The 21,446-nt window shown below is 39.0% G+C and overlaps 1 protein-coding gene across 1 annotated transcript in view; it reads right to left on the bottom strand.

The window, feature by feature from the left end:
- The window catches only part of LOC140224808 (uncharacterized), a 156,236-nt gene extending 135,210 nt beyond the window's left edge, over window positions 1–21,026 (bottom strand). The window contains exons 1-2 of the mRNA XM_072301500.1: window positions 20,912–21,026; window positions 18,595–18,651 (exon numbers count right to left, since the gene is read on the bottom strand). Coding sequence (XP_072157601.1) covers window positions 18,595–18,651; window positions 20,912–21,026 — 172 coding nt within the window. The remainder of the gene's footprint in view (window positions 1–18,594; window positions 18,652–20,911) is intronic.
- Window positions 21,027–21,446: the final 420 nt, after the last annotated feature.

The raw sequence follows: 21,446 nt of genomic DNA, 5'->3' as shown, positions 1-21,446 counted from the left end.
GCTTTTACGGAAGAGCCAGAGATAGTGGTTCCTCATTGCAAAATGTAATCCATTTATGCCCTATCACACTTGGCTACACTTCAGAAAGATGCTTGGTTAAGATTACTACCCTGAAATGGATGAAAAAAAACTACCGATCAAAAACGCCGCACAGTGAATCGAGTCAATTAGAGAGGTCGGACATGAACTTTTTGACTAAAACTGAAAATTTTGAAGCTTATTGCGGTACATTTTAAATTTCAATGAGTGCATGCGTCTGGAAGAAAATTTCACGAGAAAACCAATGAAGCCACTTTCAGGACATCAAAATTTGGTATAAACGGAGTTTCAGCGTTTAAAATTTCCAAATTTTGTCCGACCTCTCCCGTTGACTCGATCCATTGTGCGCCGGACGCAACACTGTTGCAGTACTCACGGCGACAAAATCGGTCGTTTACAGGACCGTCAACAAGACTGCACATCGTTGCCGGACGGCGGGGCATTCCGTTGATTCACCCGTGGAATCCGGTGGGAAGGGGGTGAATTTTACGGGAGCCGTTGACGACACCGGTTGCGGGAACGACCGCGACGGAAATTCTTGATGGACGCTGCGGCTCGTTCCCCGGCGCGTAAATGTCACGTGCCACCGATAAAAACCGCCGACGAATTGCGTTTTTCTAGTCTTCAATTTTCGCGACAACGCTTCCCAGCAGCCTTTGTCTCGAGCTCAATTCAACGTAACCTTACCGTGAACGTACCCTGTACAGGGTGTCCCAACCGTGCACACGACGGAATGGAGACTTCACTGGAGAAAAAGTCTCTTGGATCCCAAGTCCAGACTCTTGGAAATTCGACATGGAAAAATATTCTTGATTCAATCGGACTTTCCCTGGAATCGAGAGCCCAGCCTCTTAATTTAAGCGGATTTCCTTTTTGTTCAAGCAAATATCCGATTAAATCAAGAGTATTTTTTCTTGTCGAATGTGTTAAGAGTCTGGATTCCGACTTGAAGTAGCAAAAATTCCCTGGTCAACATCGAATTCCCTGTGTTTTCCCTAAAAATTCCGTTCTATGGATTTTTCCGATTTTTTCAGGTAGGAGAGACCCTGATTTTTATAGCATTACGATGTATGTTTTCTCGTCAAATTTTACGCAGAAAGCGATCCATACGATGAGAGGAATGGTTTCGACAAGGACCGTTTTAGGGTCCATACCCCGAGTTTCCTCCAAGCTACAATTTTGTTTACAAAATACGAGTCTGAAGGTCGAAAAATGCAGATTTTCCGACTGTTGACCGCAACCCCGCGAAACTTCAATTATCGTCAGAATCGACTTTCTAAGACCCATGTTTGGGTTCGAAACGAGACCAAGAATGGCCAAATCATGATGCATTCCGTGATAGACCTTCAATGAGCGAAAAATCGTAAAGTTAGGACATTTAATTGGACGTATTTCTGCCAAACGGAACTATGTGCACTGAAACATGAACCCTGAGACTCATACGAATGAACGCATAACAGGGCTCACGTTATAATACACTTCGTTCCGTATGGCAGAAATAAGTCCAATTCAGCTAGGGTGGGCCCAAAAACGGCCTTTATCGATACCCCTCTTTTACTGAAAGTAACTTCAGAAAATGGCAGCACTGGTTATGAATATTTCCTCTTGAAATTAACAGATAATTTAGATCTGATCGCGGGGGATTTTCTCTGAAAAATTCGAAGATAAACGCACTCAAAAATTGCGGTAGACGCACGGGTTGTAAGACGGTAAGTTGGAATTTTTTTAAGCCACCGTGTGTTAAAAATCAGCATAAAGCTGAAAATCTCAATACAATGGGGGAAAAGCTCATATGAGCACAATTTTGCCTCAAAGAGATACGCTGTTTGGCTCAACACTGGTGACGACCATTCAGGAAGGCAACTGCAGACGCGTTTCGGCCTTGTTGGGCCAATCCTCAGTGCAACGCAGCCTCCTGAATTTTCTGCTACCAAGCTCAGAGAGGTCGTAAAAACCAGCCCGAAATTCTGAAATTTGTCTGAAAATTCGTATTTCATCGAAGGAAATTTAACAACGTCGGAAGGCTCACGACCACCACTGGAAGTGACCAACGACGCGAGATACCTCACCAGCACCACACGACAGGACAGGCAACAGCCACCCCGCTGTGAAGTTTACAAGTTGACGAGCTTGTTGGCCGCGTCGCTCGTAAACTCCGGTAGTTACGCATCATTTCTCCGGATATTATTCAGATCACGAGGATATTGATGGGACGCCCATCGTGAGGTTACGTTACCTGCCGTGCTACGGAGGAGAACAGTAACTCCATTCTGGAATGAGCCTCGAAGCATATAAGAGCACGTGCTAGCCTCGGTTCACGTCCAGATGGAGTTACCGTCCTCTTCCGTAACAAAGCCGTATGGCTTCGGCTGCCTTTCGAGCCAGAGTTTTTGACGGATGACCGATTCGAAACGAAGCTTCAGGAACATATCAACGTATCCCGGACGAAAGAACCTAACTCAATTCCAAAGTTGTAAAATTGCCGCAAACAATTACATGTTTCACAAGGATGAACCTGTGCAATCATTGTCCAAAATTGTTCGTAGTTTCACATGAGATTAGAAACAAATTAGAGAAATTTTCAGATAAAAATAGTCAAGACTCTCCTCGTAAAAATGCAATTTTCGAGAGGAAATTTGGCAACAATCAAATAAAGTTACGTTCTTTCATGAGGGAAACGACGGTATGATGATGGCATGGTAAAAACGCCGTATGAACAACCAGGCGTTGCCAATTTGTCCACGTGATGATGTTTTTTTTTTTTGGAAGTTTATGAATATTTATGCTTGAGATTTTCGGACATTTTAGATAAAATTGCGAATAAAAATTTCTGAAAAATCTGTGAAAAATAATTATCTACTTTCTCTGACAATGCGTACTTTAACAAAGGAAATTTGGAAAAATCTGAAGGCTCATACTGCGTTTTATCCAACAAGACAGTATGTGGGCCCCATACTAAGTCCGCATCGAAATGGAATAGTATTTTACCATTATTTTTTTTCTCCTTTTTGATAAATTTCGGTGGCCTTAACCTTAAGAGAAAAATAGGAACAGGAGTTTGGAGGTCATGCTGGTGGATGCAATTGGAGGTCAAAGCTGACCAGCCACATCAGTTAAGTATTGCCAAATTTAATTGGGCAATTTAATTTTTTACGAGAGAATGTTTGTGTGGATTCTTTTGAAAATTTTAAGGAATTTGCTTTGTACTGTAGAGAAAATCCACTGAAATTTGCACGAAAATCCGTACATCCGTTTTCATGTAAAAAATTAAATTGCTCGATTAAATTTGGCAATGGCCGATGTGGCTTGGTTCCTTTCTGTTTGGCGCGGTCCCAAGTTGTCCACAGAAACTGACTGGCAAAAGATCAGAAATTCCACAGTGCTTTTCCAGATATTTCCCAAAATATTCAGTACCTCGTCAGAAAAAATCAGTACTTTCTCAGTGCCTTCAAGTGAAAAATTAAAAAAAATATCAAAAATTCAAAATACGCGCGAATCGCGGTAAAAATGGCGTGGTTAAGAAAGTTGTAACTCCTTTGTGGCCTGAAGATCAACTGGCTGCATAAAAGAGATTAAGTATTAGAATTAGTGCGCGAAGAATTGCATATTTTTCAGGCTGTCTTAAAACATACACATGGCATGAAGCGGAAATTTCTGGACGAAATTCCGGAAATTTTCCAGAATTTTCTAGTGGAAATTTCTGGAATTTCCTTTTTACGTGATTTCCGAACTTCTTTAGCACTTCCGGACCGCCTTAAAAAATAGCAATATTTCCAGGCTTTTGGGATTTTTGACACCTTGATCTAAAGAGAGCGAGCTCATCTAAAGGCTATCTCTCATCGATAGCCGTAAAAATCGTGCGGCAGAAAAAATGCGGATGTATGAAGTCGAAGAACGTCGTATGAATCCTCGGGCGTTGCCATAGTTCACGTGATAAAACGGAAATTTTATAGGAAATTTGTGAATATTTTTCTTCTGATAACCGAGAGAATTGTGATCGTGATTTCATCAAAACTATCTTCATACTTGAGGAGAAAATATTTAAATCAGCGGAAAGGAAGCAAGCCACATCAGCCATTGCTAAATTTGACTGGGCAATTTAATGTTTTACACGAGTACGTTTTAGCGGATTCCTTTGAAAATTTTAAGGAATTAGTTACGTACTAAGCAGAAAATTCACTGAAAACACAGAAAATCGCACAACCGTTTCATTTAAAAAATTGGATTTCCCAATTAAATTTGGCAATGGCTGATATGGCTTGGTTTGTTTCTGCTTAGCGCGGTCCAATTGTGAAAGTAATTTACACATCTCTTGTATGCGGAACAACATAGTTTATTTAGAGATTTTCTCTCCCCCCCCCCCGCCCGTTCGGTACTTTCCCCCCTTTTCAAAATTTAATGGATTTGCCCCAAAAATACTTGCTTTCAGTGTTCTTTTTCCTATTTACAAAAGGTTCCTCTCTTTCATTGTTTCGCAGCCCCGAAGTTTCTTGGCCGGACCGCCAAAGGAACAAAACAGAGGATTTTCAAGTCCTCCTGACAATATAGAGCTCCTTTTCTTAATTGTCTTGGACACGTGAGGTTCTTCAACTTCAAGAAAACAAAAGACCTTTATGCTAATGATATTTACGAAAAAATCCCCCTTCCTAACTAGCAACGCTAAGGAAAAACGCCGAATGAGCCTTCAGATGTCGTCAAATTCTCTCGATGAAATACGAAATTCCCGGAAAACTTCTGGATATTTTTCTCCCAATTTTTTACAGGATTTCATTCACAGTTCAATCCGTATTATCTGAAAATTTCAACGGAAAATATTCATATCTTTCCATAAAAATTAAAGTTTTATTAGAGGAAATTTGGCAACTCTCGAATGCTCATACGGCGTTTTTCCTTAGCCCGACAGAATGGTTCGGTAAAGTTCGGGATTCCCGTCACTGAAAACAAGGAAATAGTTTCAAAATTACATCCTAATTGCAAGAGGGGTCAGCAGAGGGGGGATGGGATTGTTTGTGGTGGCTACAGAACAAGGGATCACGAGGTTATAAAAGGGGAACCCTACCCCCAGTGTGGGTTCAGTTGGCAAAGTGGTTCAATGGGCAAGCAGGTCAGCGGGTCATTGATTTAGTGGTTCCGTAGTTCAGTAGTTCAGTAGATTAATGGTGCAGTGGTTTACTGGTGCGATGGTTTAATGGTGCAGTCAGCAACCGGAATCGCTAGATTAACACTGAAGCTTCCGTTACGTAAGTACGCCATGGGATAACTTATTCATGCCTTCAGTTGTCTTGATACTTAAATTTAAATTTTTTTATTTTTTAAATTTAAAATTCTTCTTTTTCACATTTTAGTTACTTTCAAAAATTTTAATTTTCAATTTGTTCTTTCTTTAAAGTTTATAGGTGTATATATATTTTAAAAGTTTTATTTTTTAAAACTTAAATTTAAATTTCTTCCCTTTCAAATTTTACTTACTTTTAAAATGTTTAATATTTAAATTTTTCATTCCATATAGTTTTACCTATTTACTTTCAGGTATACTTATTTCACTTTATTATTTTCCCAATTTTTCATACTATCTGGGCTAAAAATAATGGATCATAGTGGATGGTTGAAGTAAAAAAAAATGCGTATCTCCATCGCACCGTCGGAAATTTTTCAATAGTATTTCACTTTTTTAGAGAAAATTCACTAACAAATATCCCTCAAATTCTCCGTGAATGTGTTTAAATATGAAAAGAAAATTCTCAGCCGTTTTCATGAAAAACTGTTGATTGGATTTTGGTTACAATAAATATGCTTAAGGTGATTCGATGGACGCCATATTTTGTGTCAGAATGGCACGCGATATATCGCATCAATTGGTTCCATTTTTTAAGCTACTCGTAATTTTTCTCCAATTTTGAGATCGCAATTCTGTTGTTAGGAGACTAAAACACTCACTTACCAATTTTAAGGTGATTCGATGTACGCCATTTTTTGTGTCAGAGCAACGTGCGATGTATCGCATGGATTCGTTCCTAAATTTCAGATGCTTGTCATTTTTTTCGAATTATGAGATCCGCACTTCTGTTGCCATGAGACCAAAGAATTCATGTACCAAATTTGACAAAGAAATTCAACTTAATAAAGGCAGGGTTTTTTTTAGAGGAAAAATATCGCATTTGATACTGATATCGAAACTGCACTCGAATGCGATATTTTTCCTCTGAAAAAACCCTGCATTTATTAAGTTGAGTTTCTTTGTCAAATTTGGTACATGAATTCTTTAGTCTCATGACAACAGAAGTGCGATCTCAAAATTCGAAAAAAATGACAAGTAGCTGACATGATGCAGCGAATCGATGCGATATATCGCACGTTGCTCTGACACAAAAAATGGCGTCCGTCGAATCACAAAGAGATTCACCGTAATTTCAGAGAGAAAACATCGCATTCGATACTGATATAGAAACTGCACTCGAATGCGATATTTTCTCTCTGAAAAAACCACGCCTTTATTACGTTGAATTTCTTTGTTAAAATTGGTAAGTGAGTGCTTTAGTCTCCTGACAACAGAATTGCGATCTCAAAATTGGAAAAAAAAATGACGAGGAGCTGAAAAAATGGAACCAATTGGTGCGATATATCGCATGCCGTTCTGACACAAAATATGGCGTCCATCGAATCTCGATGGAAGCTATTTTTTGTGTCAAAGCGACGTGCTATATATCGCATCGATTAGCCCCATAATTTCAGCAACTTGTCATTTGCTTCAAATTTTGAGATCACACTTCTGTTGTCATGAGACTGAAGAACTCATGTACCAAATTTGATAAAGAAATTCAACGAAATTAAGGCGTGGTTTTTTTAGAGGGAAAATATCGCATTCGAGTGCATTTCGATATCAATATCGAATGGGATATTTTTCCTCTAAAAAACCCACGCTTTTATTACGTTGAATTTCTTTGTCAAATTTGGTACATGAGTTTTTAAGTCTTACGACAACAGAAGTGCGATCTCAAAATTCGAAAAAAATGACAGCTGAAATTACGGAACAAATCGATGCGATATATCGCACGTCGCTCTGACACAAAATATGACGTCCATCGAATCACCTTAAATCGTCGCTCCTCTGAAGTAAGGGCGTATCTCAATTTCCTCGTGAGCCCTGATCTCCGTGTCACTCAATGCTTTCCGAGGATCATGTGGACTGCATTTTGCAATTTGGAACCATAAATTCTGGCCCGGTTCAAAAACATCGTATGTGCCAATAGTTTCCCTATGCACATAAGTGTTTTTTCAGACGAGCCAGAATTTATAGTGCCAAATTGCAAAATTGCAAAATGCAGTCCATGTGGAAATAGAGGTGCGCCTTACGTCAGAGGGGCAAGAAACTAACACAGTGAAAACCCTTCCCGCGCTTCCAGCATTCTGCTTGTAACTTCTGCGTGTATTTTGGCGCGGATTTTTGTCCCCCTTTTCAAAAGTTTCAAAGTAATTTTTCTTTCTCATTTAATGTATCTTTTCTGGATTCATAAGAGACTGGTTCAGGGCGAAAGCTGCCTATAGCATAATCACAAGTAAAATTGCTTCACAGCATTTTCATTTTTCTCTCAAATATCATACTAATTCTCCCGTCCACTTTTTTAGTTATATTTATTTTCCTTTCAGATCGGCAAAAGACTACAAAGTGGAAACTCTTTCGTCTTTTTTCATTTTGTTTTGTATACTTCCTACTCTGCCGTGCTAAGGAAGAACGCCGTATTAATATTCGAGAGTTGCCGAATTGACTTCGATAAAATGTTTATTTTTGAGGAAGATTGTTCACATTTTTCCTTGAAATTTTCAGCAGTTTTAGATCAAATTACAAAAAAATTAACTGAGAAATTCGGAGGAAAATATTCAAAAGTTCACCAAAAAATTTGCGTTTTATGAAAAGAAATTTGGCAACGCCTGAAGGTTCATACGGCGTTTTTACTTAGCACGGCAGTACTGATATTCCTCTGTTTTCATTTTGCAGGCTGATAAGAAATGAACAAGCAGTTCTACTCCATTTCATTTTGCTTTTTATATTCCATATACCTCGACTTGTTTACTTTTGTTTATTTTTTTCAGATCGGCAAGAAACGAGCACGGTGAAAGCTGTTAAAGTTCATGGTTTTTTTTTTTTTTAGTGAATCCAACTAATTTTCCTCTCTTTACCATTTTTCGGATTGGCGAGAGACCGTGCAGAGAGAACCGTCTTGCTTCAATTTCATTCCGCTCTTTATTTGGACGTATTTCTGTCAAATAAAACTATGTGTATTATGAAATGAGCCCTGTTTTGCAAATATTCTTATGGGTCTCAGGGTTCATGTCTTAATGCACATAGTTCCGTTTGGCAGAAATACGTCCATTTCGTGCACCAACAGATTTTCTTTTCTTCATTTTTTGTGCAGATCGGCAAGAAACAATTACAGCGAGAACTGTTTCACTGAATATCATCATTTTTCGGATGCTTCACACTGACTTTCCTCTATTCCATGTTATCAGACTAGTGGGAGGAAAACACTTTAAAAACTGTTCTGGGTCATTTCATTTTGCTTTTTGTACCCTGCATACGTCAACCTAATTTTCTCTTGTTTATCTTTTTTCAGATCGGCAAGAAACGAACACAGTGAGACCTGTTTTACGTTTAAATTAATATTATAAAAATTTAAAAGAAAAAAGGAAATGATAATAATAATAAATAAATAACATAAATACATCGACATAAATTCAAACTAGAAAAAGGCCCAAATAATTAAAACTGGAAAAAGACGCAATTATAAAGTTAAAAAATAGAGAGAGAGAGAGAGTTAAAAAAATGAGAGTTAAAAAAAATAGAGAGAGTTAGAAAAAATGATAGTTAAAAATCATGATAGTTAAAAAAAAGAGAGAGCTAAAAAAATGAGAGAGAGTTAAAAAAAATGAAAATGAAAAAATTACATCATGAAATAAAAAACAATAAATAAATAAATAATAAATAATAAAGTCTGGTAAAATATCATAAGAATCCGTCAATAAACAAAATATTACGGACTCAAAGGCCTGCGATAGTTAAGAGATTGAATTTAGGGACCCATTCACATCAAGCCTGGCTGGTCTGGTGGTAAAGTACTGGACTTCGGATTGCAACTCCATCCCGAGGTGTGGGTTCTAATCCCGACTAGGACGGCGCGGATTTAAGGTAAGTCACAACTCTACGATGATCCACCACCTGGTAGTAACGCATATGAAAACTTGCACACTTCATAACTAGAGTGCGCTACCAGCCAGGAAGAATAATGAAAATTCATTTTATACACTCTTTGAATTTGGTTATATAACTTTTATACTAAGGGTTACATAATAAAATAAGTTTTTTAGTAAACTTTTAACTAAAAAACTTTACATCCATTACATAAACAATGAATATTCTTTAGCTTGTGGTTATTTACGGTTTATACTTTTAAAAACAAATTTTTTATATAACTCTGCTACTAGGGTTCTTTTTAACCATCGTCCATTGAGGCTAGCATCAAGGAGAATCGGTGATTCAAATGCACCAAAATAGTTAAATCATTGAGGTGGATGATGACGTCACTCGCATAATTGTCTAAAGGGCAATGTCCTACTTCATAATGGTATGTGAAAATTAGGTAGTTGGATGAATATTTTTTCATTTTTCATTATTTGTAATGTAGTAAAAATTGAAAGAAATTTTGGCATAATTTACGAGACAGTACTCGGACAGTTTAAATTGTACTGCATTTTGCAATTTGGAGCTATAAATTCTAACTCATCTGAAAAAACACTTATATGCATAGGGAAACTAATGGCGCATACGCTGTTTTTAAACCGGGGCGAAATTTATAGTACCTAATTGCAAAATGTAGTCCAATTAGTTTGCATATGAAAATTTCATTAAAAATACTGATTAATTGCACATGGAATCAATAGCGGAAGAAAAATGACAAAAATAATAGAGAACAATTACATTAAATTCCGAATGAGTGATGAATTTCAGATTCAGTTCCACTAGAGTACTAGTATTATTCGGCTGTGTTAAGGAAAAACGCCCTATGGACAATAGAGAGTTGCTAAATTTCCTCTTATAAATGTTTATTTTTTAGTAGAGTTATGAATATTTGCTCTTCCATTTTCAGATAATTTAGATCTGTTCGCGAATAAAATTCTCTGAAAAATTCAAGGGTAAATGTTCCCAGACTTCTCTGAAAATTCACATTTTATCACAGGAAATTTTGCAACGTCTAAAGGCTCATACGTCGTTCTTCCTTATTACCACGGCAGTATTAAGAAGTGTAAGTTTCGATAAATTCATTCGGTGCGAACAAAACAATTACTTTTTGGCTTAAGGCTAATTTTGTGTGAGGACGACATGCGATATAACGCATCGATAAGTTCCATTTTTTGAGCTACTCGTCATTTTTCACGAAGTAAAAGATCGCAATTCTATTGTCAGGAGACTAAATAATTCACTTACCAATTTCGAAACACAAGTCCAAAGTAAGAAAGGCGTGGTTTTTTAGAGGAAAAATATCGCATTCGAGTGCAGTTTCGATATCAGTCTCTAATGCAATATTTTCCCTCTAAAAAAACCACGCCTTTATTACGTTAAATTCGTTTGTCAAAATTGGTTAGTGAATTCTTTAATCTCCTGACAACAGAATTGCGATCTCAAACTTCGGGGAAAATGACGAGTAGCTGAAAAAATGGAACTGATCGATTCGATACATCGTATGTCGCTCTAATAGAAAATACAGCGTCCATCAAATCGCCTTCAGTTTTTGTTTTTAAGTTAGGCTAAGCTCCGACTAATCATATCTATATTTTTTTCAATTCTCAGTTTGTTTCAGGTCTGCAAGAAATGCACCTGTACATCATCCACGATGCAGTCATGACAACCAAGTGCAATCATTTTCCAGTGATTTATGGGACCAATATAGTTGAACTCATGCATAAACATTAATGCGGGCGATGCCGTCACTCTTCGTGCTTTTTAGAAGGCAATGTGCCCTTTCACAGTGGATGTGAAACTTTTGTAATTCAACAAAGTTTCTTTAAATTTCGATTATCATTAATTATGTACAAATTAACGGAGATGACGTAACAAGAAGTACCGAGACGGTTTTAGTTGAACCGTGTTAAACAGAAGAGAACCAAACCACATCAGCTGCTATTGCCTAATTTAATTGAGTAGTTTAATTTCTCATGTAGTTAAAATTTCCCAATTAAATTTGGCAACAGCTGATGTGGCTTGGTTCCTTTCTGGTGCCAGTGGCGTGGCGTGAATTGCGATGTATCGATTGTTATGCCATTTAAACCTATGGTAAAGAATCGATTATTGAGGTGTTCGCTGCGAACGCCCTGTTTATCGATCCTTTACCATAGGTTTAAATGGCATACCAATCGATATATCGCAAAGCACGCCACGTCACTGACGCGGTCCGATTAGTCTGCATTTGAAAAATACATTGATTTGCTAATAAATTGCTTATGGAATCAATAGCAGAAAGCGTAAGAAAAAATGATCAAATTAGAGACAAATTGTGTTAAAGTTCATACGAATAATGAATTTCAGATTAGAGCGCTAGAAAGAATCAGTTCCAACGAGTTACTTTGGCGTAAACAAAACAATTTTTCCGAAGTTTTTAACAACAAGTTAGGTTAAGCTACAACTAATCATTCCTTTTTTTACTCTTAGTTTGTTTCAGGTCTGCAAAAAACGAAGAAAATGCTCCGCATAATGAGTCACTGAAGACGGAAGTAGTGCCCACAATTATGCGTATTTTTTGTGTAAAAATTCAATGGTAGAGATTATCGGGAATTGAAAGTAACTAGAGAATCGCATCTTGCGTGTTTTAATAATATAAGATAAATAATTAATTAAAAGATACACCAGAACACGCATATCATGACGAATTAACAGTATAGACATTTTCTTGCTGAAGATGGCTTTTAGCCGAAATGCATCAAGGAAAATTTACTGTTATTTCTTCATAATATGCGTGTTCTGGTATATCTTTTAATAAATTGTTTATCTGAAGTTAAAAGTAGTTGAATAAAATTTACCGAATCCATTTTTAATTGATTTCATTCATATAATCTATAAAAATAATTAGAATTTGAACTTATTGTATTCTCAATTTGAACGTCTGACTGCATTACGCAAAAAGAAATTATCTTTTTCTGTAGAAAAAACATGAGTACCTCAAGTTTTCTATATAAATCGGCGATTTTTTTAAAGAGCCAGAAAAATTAGTTACTTTTTGCGTCATGCAATTCAGCTACTACGACTGAAGGCAAACTTGTGATTGATGCTGCATGATGTAATCCAAAGATAATATGAAGCTGCTATTTAAAGAAACATGATACCTGAATTTGATTGATATGGTAATTGATTAAAAAATCGAGCTACAAACCAAAATATTATGATGATTTTGGTTTGCGGCTCAATTTTTTAATCAATTACCATGTTCTATACAGCTTAGCCGGTCAAATTTGGCAATTAAATGAGTTTGATTAATTTTAGCATGGTGCCTTGACTAAATTATGGACGTATTTATGCTAAAAGGAACTATGTTGCATTCGATTAATCTCTTGCACATAATTCTTTTTAGCTTGATTACGACCGTACTGGATAGTATTGGAAGAGAACTTTTATAATTATAATGAGGGATTAAAATAGACTTATTTCTGCCAAACGGAAATATGTGCAATATGACGTGAGCTCTGATATGCATACATTCTTAGGGCTCATGTCGTAATGCACTTATTTCCGTTTGGCAGAAATACGTCCAAGTAGAGACCTAGAAGCCAGTTTTGTCACCTGTTGCGAATCATGCTAATAATTCTCGATTTTTCTTGTTTGTTTCAGACGCGGCAGAAGAAGCGGGGGATTGGGGGGAGGACTCGCTGAGGGGGGTGGTTCCCAGGGAACGGGGGGCTCGTGGGGTTGGGAAGGATCGCGGAGTAAGGATTCCCAGGGGGGAGATTCCCGGGGAAATGGGGGGGTCCGTGGGGTTGGGCGTGGAACCGCGGTGTAGGCTTTCCCGAGGGGGTTCCCGGGGGAAGGGGGGGTCCGTAGGGTTTATGTAGGATCGCGGAGTAGGGTTTCCAAGGGGGGAAGGGATCGCGGAGCAGGGTCACGGGGGGAGGAGTAGGTTTTTTTTTTTTTTTTTTTTTTTTTTTCCTGCGACTGGCTTGCTGAGATCCTCCGGGGCGTTACGTCCCGAGGTCCGCCGTCGCCGGCAGGGGCGCCCGTCTGGACCCCGTGGGTCCGTTGGGTGTCCCTGCCCCCGACCCCCCGCGAGGGGGGTCACTTTGCCCCCCCGCAAGGGGGGGCTTTTTGACCCCCCTCGCGGGGGGTCGGGGGTGGGGCGCCCAACGGACCCTTATGGGGTCCAGACGGGCGCCCCTGCCGGCGACGGCGGGCTCCGGGGCGTCACGCCCCGGAGGATCTCAGCAAGCCACGAACGGGGAAAAAAAAAAAAAAAAAAAAAAAAGGGAGGAGGTGGGGAAGGAACCTGGACGCCGGAAGCCAGGGATGGGGCAGGCCGCCAACGTACCGGGATCATCGTCAACGTACCAGGATCATCGTCAACGTACCAGGATCATCGTCAACGTACCGGGATCGTCGATATTTTTTTTTTTTTTTTTTTTTTTTTTTTTTTTTTCTCTGTTTCAGGTGCTGCTGCTGTTCCCGCAACCGAAGGTAAGACACCATTTTAATTCTGCTCGTTAATTAGTTGCGAAGGGCGCTACTTCCGTCTTCTGCGGGCACGGCTGCATTTCAGCAGTATATGGAGAATGGACAGATGGAGCTGCATTGGTAAGTGTTCAATTTTGTTATCTCTCCCCCCTTTCTCTTAGCTCCCCCCTTTCTCTTCCCTCTCCCCTTTCTCTTCCCTCCCCCTTTCTCTTCCTTCCCCCCTTTCTCTTCCTTCCCCCCTTTCTCTTCCCTCCCCCCGTGGATTAGGGCTCTTGGCGACACCACGTTAAAAAAAACGCGCCGAAAGCTCTACCTCCAGGAGCAGCACCGAATCCTTTGCGTGATCGAGCTTTCCTAAGGTGGTGTGGAAACGAGCTTGTCAAAAGGTGTTCCCCCGTTCCTTTTCAGATGTCAACGTTAAAAATACCTACGAATCTCTTCATAGTTTCTGTGAGTAGGACCTAAATCCAGAGAAAATTTCCTCATACAAATTTAGTGCAGCAGTTGCTTTACGCTGAAGAATAACGTGTACAATTATTGATGACACTTACCACGTTTTGTATACCCACTCGCTTAGTGCTAAAAAGACGTGTTTCAATAATTGTCACGTTTCAAAATCTTCCCATTGCTTCTTGTTCTTTGCAAGGAAAACCAATCGAAATATCTCCTTGCATTTTATTTTTGGAATTAACTTAGAACAAGGGATTAAGAGTTACGTAGAAATTAAATAGAACCTGTGGGTTGGCTTCCCTGCTCCTCTTCGACACTCCACTCCGTGCTCATGCCGATGCCTGTCGCGAAATCGCTGGGAGGATGCTCCATCTCTCCACAAGCAAAAATATCAGTGGCGTGGCGTGCTTTGCGATACATCGATTGTTATGCCATTTAAACCTATGGAAAAGGATCGATAATCAGGGTGTTCGCAGCGAACACCATAATAATCGATTCTTTACCATAGGTTTAAATGGCAGAAAAATCGATACATCGCAAAGCACGCCACGCCACTGAAAAATATTTCTTATTGAGGTGCGAATCCAGTCGTCGCAATTTCCACTTGAGTCCGGTGGAAAAACGCCGGATGAACATTCGAGAGTTGCCATATTTCCTTCGATAAAATGTTATTCTTCCGAGTATATACGAAGGTTTAGCGACCACTGATAGCGAGAAATGAAAGGCACGCCTGTGGGTACCATATGTAGCGCCGTCAACGTCGTAGTTATACTTCAAACGCCACATCGTTGGACATACATATGTTTCTGAGAACAAATTGCTTATGCATGCTGCTCCTTCCTTGATTATAAGTGTTGTTCATTTGAGGGATGCATCACCCGCTAATACACTTTAAATCAGTCTGTTTGGTTGATGCATCTATTCTTTCATGCTAAGGTAGAACGCCGTATGAACATTCAAGAGTTGCCAAATTTCTCCGAATAAAACATGTATTTTTTCAGGAAATTTCGGCATATTTTTCCTTAACATTTTCAGATATTTTAGATTTAATTGAGAACAAAATTCTCTAAAAAACCTGAAGAAAACCATCCGGCAGTTCTTTCTGAAAATCCTTATTTTATCAATGGAAATTTGGCAAGGCCTGACGGCTCATACGGCGTTTTTCCTTAGCTCGGCAGTAAAGTACCTGTATAGGGAGAGTAGCGACAGATGTGAAACTCCGAAAATCCATCAGGCCTTCACCGATGCCTCCGCGAATAAAGTTAGGGCCCAGAAATGCAGCCAAGCTATGAATTTCAATTATCCAGAGCGATTTACCAATACAATTGTTACGAACCATCGTTTATAAAGCACGTATTTGACTTAGTTTTGGCATAAATTTACTCATTTTTGCGGAAGAACGCTCATTTAAATACATTCTTAGCCATCTTGGTTAGAATTGATATCTGCAGACTGGCAGTGAAATTTTGTGCGCTAGAAGTTGGTTAGAAGGGTGGCTGCACTTTTGGGCCCTAAGCCCTCCATGAAGCGATCTGTCCATACTCTCGCTATATAGGTACTCTACTCGGCAGTATTCTCGACTCTCATCGGTTGCGAAATTCATCGAGCATCGGCGTCACTCAACATTTATCAATACGCAAAGTGTTCAAGACACGATCGCGAAAATTCGCCTTGGGGCCCGCGGCAAGAAAGCGCAGGCCAAGCTCGGATCAACAACCTGATAATGTCGCGAGTAAGTATGGAGCGCGGATATTTCGACTGCGTTTCATATGCATTGGACTCGCGTATGCGACCGTCGTGCATTGGTCCATTTGGACGTATTTTCGCCGAACGGAACTACGTGCATTAAGACATGAGCCCTGGGACCCATTGGAATGAACGAATAACAGGGCTCACGTCATGATGGATATAGTTGCGTTTGGCAGATATACGTCTGTTTGTCCGCGGAGCTGTAAGTACTCCGGGCTAGGAGCTTTCTTCGAGCCCTCCCGAGCAGCGGCTCATTAGAATATTTAATTAACAATCCGCGCGGTCGTTGCCACTTGCCAAATTGCTGATTGACGAGCTTCTAATACCTCCGCGGATCATCCGGAATGAATGATTGGCGCCGTTGCCACGTTTGGCATGAATCCATTCGGTTTCAGGGTGCACTGGAAAAAAAAACCACATTGGATCGAGAGTCCAGACTCTTAAAAACATCGACAAGAAAAAATACTCTTGATTCAATCAGATTTAAGCTTAATTCAAGAACCAAGCCTCTTAATTCGAGCGGATTCCCTTTTGTCTTGAGCTTAAATCCGATTGAATCAAGAGTCCATTTTCTTGTCAATATTTTTAAGAGTCTAGACTCTAGATCCGATGTGTTTTTTTTTTTCCAGTGTGTCGAGTTTTTATCAATTTGAGAAAATCCTGATTTTTCTTGATTATTCTGACCGCTAAATTCTGATTTCATAATTTTTCCAAATCCTGATTTTTTGCTGTGAAAAAATTAAATTTTCCGCTAAGCGTACACGAAAGCACAAAAAAAGCCGATCTGACGGCCGACTTTTCTCAAATCCTGATTTTACGACCGATTTTTCCTCAAATCCTGATGGAATCGGAAAAATCGGGATAATCCTGATGCTAGACACCAGTGGCGTGGCGTGAATGATCGATTATCGATTTATCGCCATTTGAAGCTATGGTAAAGAATCGATTACTAGGGTGTTCGCTGCGAACACCCTAATAATCGATCTTTTTTCATAGGTTTGAGTGACGTATCGATCGATATATCGCAAAGCACGCCACGCCACTGCTAGACACCCTGTTAAATTGATGAATTCTTGAAAGGAGCTTTTGCATTTGTGGGGAATTCGCGATTCAAGAACATTTTCTTGCGCTCATAGAGTACATAGAGTCGTGATGTAAATGGGACAGCTGGCGCCATGTTCTGGTCGACGAGTCACTGGTCACTTTTCCGATACATTTTCGATCAAAAATGGCGATGTAGAATACGTAGTAATTTCAATCCTCTTTGTTTACATCGGATTGCCGGGTCCACATGTGTCGAAAGCAATAAGTTATGTATTGAAAAGGTGACCCGGCGAGACATTGGAGTCTCGGGATTCGGGACCTCGAAAATGTTTAGAATGGCCTTAAAATCGCAAGAAACACGATGGTTTTCTTTAAAACGAACTCCAAAGCTCAAAAGAAGCTCTTAAAGTTGAGACCGTTATGGAGGGGATATTCGCCGCGCCCTTCAGAATCCATATCTCTATATCAAGTCAAACTTTTCATGCAAAGATGGGGAGCAAATGCATTAGCAGGATTGCCGTGTTTTGCGATAGAGATATCTACCGATAATTTCCGTCCTATTCAAATGTAAATAATTTTATCAACACCATGTAAACAATTATTATATGCACACTCATTTATTTTGTATCAAATTAAAACTGAATAAAAAAAAAAAAAAAAAACAAAAAAAAAAAGAAAAAAAAAAAAACCAAAAAGTCAACCCCGTTAATGTAATGCTTTCGATCTTTGCATGAAAAGTTTGAATTGACAGGGCCATTGTAAAGGTGGGCTCTCAGGATAGCGTGGGATATCCCCTCCATTACGGTCTCAACTTTGAGAGCTTTTTTGAGTTTTGGAGTTTCTTCAGAGAAAACCAGTAGTACCATTGGTAAAATTTTGTGTAGGAAATAGAGCTTAAATCGCAAATTCTTGACACACGCGAGGGCTCTATTAAACGTACATTAAAGTTTGAAATTGATTGACCAAGGCCTTACTGGAATTAAATTTAATTATTTTGGACCTTGGTCAATCAATTTTAAACTTAAACGATAGCCTTGTCAAACCATCGACTCCATAAACGTGCACTGTTAAAAAATTTGTCACAAAATTCCGTACCAGCAGGTCGATTATTTAAATTGATAGACAAAGCTATAGACAAAGAAGACATAGTGGGTTTAAAGCAATCCTATTGGTTGAAATGGGTGATTCTCATAGACTAAGGGGGAAAATGATAGACTAACTGTCGGGTCCCTCGTGGGTTGCCGTTAGTTAGTCTATTACCCACCTCCTTTGTCCATTGCAACCACCCGCTTCTACCAATAGGATCCCTCCAAATCCTTTTTGTCTTCTTTGTCTATCAATTTCAATAATCAGACCGCTGGGCCTGGTTAACGCCCAAAACCCCCGAATGATAAGAATGCGGGGCGGAATCTATCCTCCTTCCGGAGTGATCTACACTACTACGGAGCGGAGTCTACTAAGTGTCATACGCACTTATGGTGCTAATTTCACTTCGCATTCACATCACTCGAGGGTTTTTGGGCGCTATATAAACTCCGGCACCGAATTTCACTTCTCGATTTTTAAAAGTGTAATCATGGAAAATTTTCTAGGATTTGACTCACCAGAATTTCGTTGTGATTTTAAAATGAGAATATTCGATAATGTTACCGCTTTCTCACCTGGAACAGAGAAGAGAATAAGAACGATTAGAGCAGTCGAGGACCATTAGACACATAAAGAGTGCCAAGGATACATAAGTTCACGGACGTCAATTGAGTTTAGAGTGTCAATTGAACAAACTATGGTAGAAATTAAAATTTGGGAGGTTTAGAGATTTTGCTTTTCGTGTTTAGGGTGTAGGGGGGTGGAGGGTGACTCTTATCATAAGCGAGCTGTTTTTTTATGCTTTTTCAGCCTGATAAAGAGAAAGTCCAGTCCAACTAACCGTGTTGAAAATACTTTTCCCAATCCCTTGAAATTCACATAAGTTGAAACATTTTCTAATCTCAGAGCTGCATAAGATGTTGATGAATCCTAACAAATGTAAATGCAAGATAGAAAGGAGACGAAAGATAGACGCGAGAACTCGCGTATTTAAGAGATTATGCAAATTTGCGCGACTCGGGTAAAAGTAACTTATCGAAAAAGAGACATGACTTTTTGCTCAAAATGTGTCACAGACAGGCGAGAAACGAAATGATCCCTCATATTTGGCGGTTAAGTATTTTGAACTACAATTGGGAGTTGGAAGCCAGAGTGGTGGTATGCTAATTCTCAGCCAAAACCCAAACGAGCTAAATTAACGGCGATAAAGACAGATTTCCTTCATTTCAGCGGTTATGCAATTTGCGCTACTTAGGAGTCAAATCAAAATAGTGGTATGCCGTCTCTTGACCCAAGCCCAAACGATGTTTGCTTTGCCATTTTGACTTAACTTTGGAATTTTTTCTCTTTTTTTTTCAAGTTTTACTGAAGATTTCACCTACTACAAGAACTAAGAAATAACATTTTTTTTTTTTTTTTTTTTTTTTTTTTTTTTTTTTTTTTTTTTTTTTTTTTTTTTTTTTTATATCAGGGACATTCCCCTTCTATCTTTATTATCGTATTTAAATATTACATATATTACATAAGATAAGTATATAACATAAGATAAGTATTGTTAAAGATATTTAGGCATATAAATAACAACTTAATTACTTGATATACGATAAAAGGACGGCAAATATCAAGGATATATCCATCGCCCAGGTTAGAGATGTATAAAAAAGAGTCTAAGTATTAATTAAGTTTACATTACAGATATATATATCACACATAAAATAGAGGCGTTTACGGGAGTCCCGAGGAAGAGGCCCCGGGACCGTCGGAAGACACTACATCGGGGAGAGGTTTACATATTTGTACATTGTTGGTCTTATCTTTATCTATCTATATATTTAATATCCTAAGGCCTTTTTTGGCTCATACAGTTTGTGGAATTCGATCTCGGAAAACTTCTGGGACCGATTTTGCTCGGATTGTTTTAAATGAAAGCTCTAAGGTGTAGGACGTGGCCAACTTTCTTAGTTTTTCGATTATGTGCGAAGAGACCGACGTTGCAAAATTTACCTCTATATATTTAAATCTAAGGCCTTTTTTGGCCTCATACAGTTTGTGCTAATTCGATCTCGGAAAACTACTGGACCGATTTTGCTCGGATTTGTTTTAAACTGAAAGCTCTTAGGCTGTAGACGTGCCAACATTCCTTATGTTTTTCGGATTTGCGAGTACGACGTTGCAAAATTTACACTCGATTTGATAACGACATGCTTGCGTTTTTGACGTTGGGACAGTTTGTGCTAATTCGATCTCGAAAACTACTGGACCGATTTTGCTCGGAATTTGTTTTTTTAATGAAAGCTCTTGGCTGTAGACGTGCCAACATTACTTAGTTTTCGATTTTGCGCGTCCGACGTAGCAAAATTTACTTCGATTTCGAGAAACGACAAGCTTGCGTTTTGACGTTGGACAGTTTGTGCTAATTCGATCTCGGGAAACTTACTGGACGATTTTCGCTCGGATTTGTTTTAAATGAAAGCTCTTAAGGCTGTAGACGTGCAAATTCCCTTAGTTTTTCGATTTGCGACGACCGACGTTGCAAAATTTATCTCGATTTGTTAACGGACATGTGCGTTTTTTACGTTGGACGGTTTGTGCTTAATTCGATCTCGGAAACTATGGACCGATTTCGCTCGGATTTGTTTTAAATGAAGCTCTCAGGCTGTAGACGTGCAAACATTCCTTAGGTTTTTTTAGATTTGCGCGACCCGACTGTTGCCAAAAATTTACCCCTCGATTTGATAAACGAAATATTTCGTCTTGCCGCTGGGACGGTCCATATGGTTGGGGGACCTCCCACCCTCTGATTTTCCGTTTCCCTCTCCACGTAAACCATCCTACCTGCCGTTAGTAGTGTCACCTTCTGCTCTGGCATGGGTCCTTTTGTCAGTATCACTCCTTTCTTATGCCGTTTGACTCGAACACCTAATAAATTAACTTTTTTACAGCAGCTCATGTGTTATTCCAAGAGAAATCGGTAATTAATGTTCACCTTTCGCACCGTTAAAATTTTCACAAAGTGTTTTGAATTTCTTTTCAAGAGTGTTTTTTATTTTTCAAACATGTTTCATTTTTCTTTGTTTTTAATTTATCATTTTTCCTCAGGAAGTTCCTCTAATTTACTCGTTAGTAGCAAAATTTGGCTCGCGAAGCGGAGCCAACATTCACTCGCGGAGCGAGTGACTGGGGGTCCAGGGGGCGAAGCCACCGGCTAGCGGCGCAAGCGAGCGTAGCGAGCTGAAGCAGCTAGTAATATTTATTCTTATTATCTAAAATATTTTTTATATAATTATATCCTTTATGCCAAAATTCCTTATTTGTCAACATTACATCTAATAAATTATCTTTTGTGATCTTATTATTAACTTCGTTTTCT

This window comes from Bemisia tabaci, chromosome 6 (genome assembly GCF_918797505.1).
Source record: "Bemisia tabaci chromosome 6, PGI_BMITA_v3".
In the NCBI taxonomy this organism is placed as follows: Eukaryota; Metazoa; Arthropoda; class Insecta; order Hemiptera; family Aleyrodidae; genus Bemisia; species Bemisia tabaci.
The sequence above is the reverse complement of the archived record's forward strand: the minus strand, read 5'-3'. Positions and strand labels throughout refer to the sequence as shown.